Source organism: Cryptomeria japonica, chromosome 11, assembly GCF_030272615.1.
Source record: "Cryptomeria japonica chromosome 11, Sugi_1.0, whole genome shotgun sequence".
Lineage (NCBI taxonomy): Eukaryota > Viridiplantae > Streptophyta > Pinopsida > Cupressales > Cupressaceae > Cryptomeria > Cryptomeria japonica.
This window is the reverse complement of record NC_081415.1, coordinates 525,365,966-525,367,411: the sequence shown is the minus strand read 5'-3', so window position 1 is coordinate 525,367,411 and position 1,446 is coordinate 525,365,966. Positions and strand designations below refer to the sequence as shown.

The window sequence follows — 1,446 nt, the reverse complement described above, 5'->3', positions numbered from 1 at the left end:
TATCGAAGAAGGTTGACTTCACAGCGTATTCTGCAATGTAGAAGGTAGTCAAAATATTAATCACCCACGCCAACTTCATTTCCCAAAAAAAGCAAAACCCACATACATGTCCCCGGGTGATTCGTCCATTTGCTCCCAATTGTCCCTTCCCTTATGGGGCATTTACTCACAACTTTCAGGTTATCAGCACCAAATTGACCGGCCACCACCCAAATTCAGTCCTGTGATATCCAGCTATATCATCTCGTTGTTTGGAGTGCGCAACTTTTTCTTCTCTATAAACAACAAACGAGACTGACCACTCCATCTATCCTTCCCCATTTCATACAGGTCTTTACAATGTGTTCCCTGCAAGCCAAAGCCACTGCCGAGGCGACCACCACAAAGAGTCATTACAGAGGAGTAAGAAAAAGATCTGAGGGCCTATTCTCTGCGGTGATTAATGACCCGTCCAAGGGACGTCGCGTATGGCTGGGCACTTTCAGTTCTGATATTGAGGCGGCTCATGCATATGACCGGGCCGCCATAGCAATAAAAGGCTGTAGGGCCAAAACCAATTTCCCACTTTCCGGTTACCAAATTCCTGAGTCGCTTAAAGAAGTCCATGTTCCGTCATCGGTTAACTCCAACAAGATGGTCAAAGCTGCCAGTCGGCCATGGACCCATGCCTATCTTAACAAAACCTTCAATGTGGGCACTTCTTCTTCACCTTCTATTTTGCAGGACATGTCTCCACAGGAGCTTCGGAGGCAACAGCAATCGGCTGCGTTTAAGATGACAAATCAGCCCAGATGCAATGAGAGTGAAGGTGATGGAGGAGTGGGAGAAATCCATGAGGGCTGTAAAGTGAGCTCCAATCCATGCAATAGTAGCGATCCATCTTCCTCCGCCGTCACAGAATGCAGAGATTCTCCAACAATGGGTGTTTTGGATTTGAACCTTCCTCCGCCGGTTGAAGAAGATGAATGTGATTATTCTCCCAAAACGCTTTGGCTGCTCAAGTGATTGAATCTTCTCTTGCAATCTCTTTTATATATGTTGATTTTGCAATCTATTTATATATCTTAGTTTTTAGCAAAGGGCTATCGAATTGCATTTTAAGCTACTGGGAGTTATCCACCTTGTTTTGTGCTCCGTTCCTAATAATGCTGTTCGCTTTTTTCAGAATAAAGAACAATGTTTTATATTTTCTTGTTCGATTGTTATCAGCTTTTTCTGATCTTGGAATGAGTAAGTTCATTGTGATTTATTTCCATGCTTCTTCCCTGCTCATAGTTACCATATCTTACCTCCACCTCAATTCAAATATAATAATTTTTTTCCAAGAGATCTGTTGGTAGATGCCCTAATGAGAGGGGTAGCACATACAATTGTGGCCCCTATACAGAGGGCCAAATTGCTCTTACAGACTTAAGAGAGCAATCTTGCAATTACAGGAGGAAAACA

At 43.3% G+C, this 1,446-nt stretch overlaps 1 protein-coding gene across 1 annotated transcript; it reads left to right on the top strand.

The window, feature by feature from the left end:
* Positions 1 to 339: 339 nt before the first annotated feature.
* Positions 340 to 1,005, top strand: LOC131860286 (ethylene-responsive transcription factor 12-like). The gene has a single exon (XM_059214674.1). It carries the CDS (start codon positions 340 to 342, stop codon positions 1,003 to 1,005), a length of 666 nt encoding a protein of 221 aa, XP_059070657.1.
* The last annotated feature ends 441 nt before the right edge of the window (positions 1,006 to 1,446 follow it).

Bases quoted from the DNA above. Each gene is read 5' to 3' on its own strand.
- LOC131860286 (XM_059214674.1), top strand. From the start codon at position 340: ATGTGTTCCCTGCAAGCCAAAGCCACTGCCGAGGCGACCACCACAAAG.